Raw genomic sequence first — 2,285 nt, forward strand, 5'->3', positions numbered from 1 at the left:
TATTATTTATATTTATTCATTAACAATTTCACCTTTACTTTCACTATAAAAAAACACTAACAACTATTTCTCTCACCATTAATGTAAACAAACTATTTAACCATTAATTAAACACCATTACTTTCATTATAAAACACTAACAACTATTTCTCTCACCATTAATGTAAACAAACTATATAACCATTAATTAAACACCATTACTTTCATTATAAAACACTAACAACCATTTTCTCCCCATCAATATAAACAAACGTACATTTTTTTTCATTTATTTATATTTCAACAACACCAAGAATTCTTTTAACCATTTACAAAACACCATTTCTTTTTTAGTAATTTAACACTAATTCTTACGATGTAAACATTAAGATATCAATTTAACATCATTTCATTAAGATTTACATGTGTTTTTTATTTATTTATGAGGTTAACAATCGTAATTTTTAACAGTAATCTTAAACTAATATGTAACTTCTATGGTATGGGCTTCACTACAATCATTTTTAAGTAATTATCTTACTAAAACAACTATTATTTTCATTCACCCACAAATATAATTATTCCATTTTTTTCATATGTTATAATTTATCAAGAAATTTCTATTATATTTATTCATTTTGTTGTCGCTGTTCATTTTCTACGCATTAGCATATAGATATATTTTTTTTATTATTATTATTTACAGTCTAATTCAATTTCATCAGTATTTCAGTTCTAATATGAACATTAAGCAAAAAATTTTCCACTATTCACAAACGTATTTATTTTTTCTATCACTATTTTCATTCTAATATCAACTGTGTCAATTTTCTTCGTCGCTCACAAATATATTAACCCTTTTTCTTATATTTATCGTCAATAGAATAAAAAAAAATAAACAAAAAAAAAATAAATAAATAAATAAAACAGCTTTTTCTTTGTATACAATATTACATAGGCAACCTCGCTCCGTTTTCTATACGCTTACAAACTTAACAAAGAAAACGAGAATTGTCAAGTCGTGTGTGATCCTGTGTTTTTTTTTAAATATAATAAAAATAAAATGAAATAAAAGTGTTTTGCTATTTCCTTCTCAAAAGATATTATTTTTACTCTCTCTCTCTCTCTCTCTCTCTCTCTCTCTCTCTCTCTCTCTCTCTCTCTCTCTCTCTCTCTAGTCTTTGTAGAATACACTCACTGAATACGTAAAGAGAGAGAGAGAGAGAGAGAGAGAGAGAGAGAGAGAGAGAGAGAGAGAGAGAGAGAGAGAGAGAGAGAGAGAGAGAGTGTGTATCAAGGAATTTTTCGTCACACACACACACACACACACACACACACACACACACACACACACACACACACACACACACACACACAATGAAAGATGCAGGAGAGAGGGAGAGAAAGAGAAAGAAGTAACTTTTAAAGAGAGAGAAAAAAATAGAAAATGTCTCTCTCTCTCTCTCTCTCTCTCTCTCTCTCTCTCTCTCTCTCTCTCTCTCTCTCTCATTTATTAATTTTACCTTCTTTCTTTCTTTCTTTCTCTCTATATATCTTTCATTTTTCATTCATCACTCACACACACACACACACACACAAACACAAACACACAAACACAAACACACCCACACAAGCCTTACCTCACGTACCCAACACCCCCACCACTGTAACCCGCACCACCACTACTACCACCTCCGTAAGCTGCACCACCACTACCACCGTACTTCTGACCCCCGTGCGGCGCTGCCTGTGCACCCTGACCTCCGTACCCACCCTTGCTACTGTCTTGGGGGACGTACGGCTTTGCTTCACCCTCATAAGTAACCTGTGCATTAAAACCCGTGCTGGAATCTGCAGAATAAGTAACAATTTGAGTCCGTCCGTCAGGGAGAGCTACCCTATATTCTCCCTTCGTCGTGGTGCCGTCACTGACCTCCTGGTGCTGGTGCGAGTCCCCGAAGTAAGGGTCGTGCACTGTGTACCCGAAGGTGTGGGGCTGCCAGGGCGTGGGAGATAGGAAGGGGAGTTCCTTGATTAGTTTAGAAGTAGGGAAGGTAAAGGGTGTTAAATTGAGGGAGGGAAAGGGTGAAGAGGGAAGGAGAATGTTAATAAAATAGGGAGATGGGGAGAAAAGTGTGATAGATTGAGAGAGAGAGAGAGAGAGAGAGAGAGAGAGAGAGAGAGAGAGAGAGAGAGAGAGAGAGAGAGAGAGAGAGAGAGAGAGAGAGAGAGAGAGAGAACAGGGACACAAACAGCCAAAAAGACACAAAACAAAACAAAACAACAAAAACAATTAATATATCACA

The 2,285-nt window shown here is 35.3% G+C and overlaps 1 protein-coding gene across 2 annotated transcripts in view; it reads right to left on the minus strand.

Annotated features, from left to right (window-relative positions):
* Window positions 1–255: 255 nt before the first annotated feature.
* Window positions 256–2,285, minus strand: part of LOC135095634 (adult-specific cuticular protein ACP-20-like) — an 8,511-nt gene continuing 6,481 nt past the window's right edge. For both annotated transcript variants that reach the window (XM_063996581.1, XM_063996582.1), the window contains exon 3: window positions 256–1,975. In XM_063996581.1, coding sequence (XP_063852651.1) covers window positions 1,616–1,975 — 360 coding nt within the window. In that variant the 3' untranslated portion in view covers window positions 256–1,615. The remainder of the gene's footprint in view (window positions 1,976–2,285) is intronic.

The sequence above is a fragment of the Scylla paramamosain genome, unplaced genomic scaffold (genome assembly GCF_035594125.1).
Source record: "Scylla paramamosain isolate STU-SP2022 unplaced genomic scaffold, ASM3559412v1 Contig1, whole genome shotgun sequence".
Classification (NCBI taxonomy): Eukaryota; Metazoa; Arthropoda; class Malacostraca; order Decapoda; family Portunidae; genus Scylla; species Scylla paramamosain.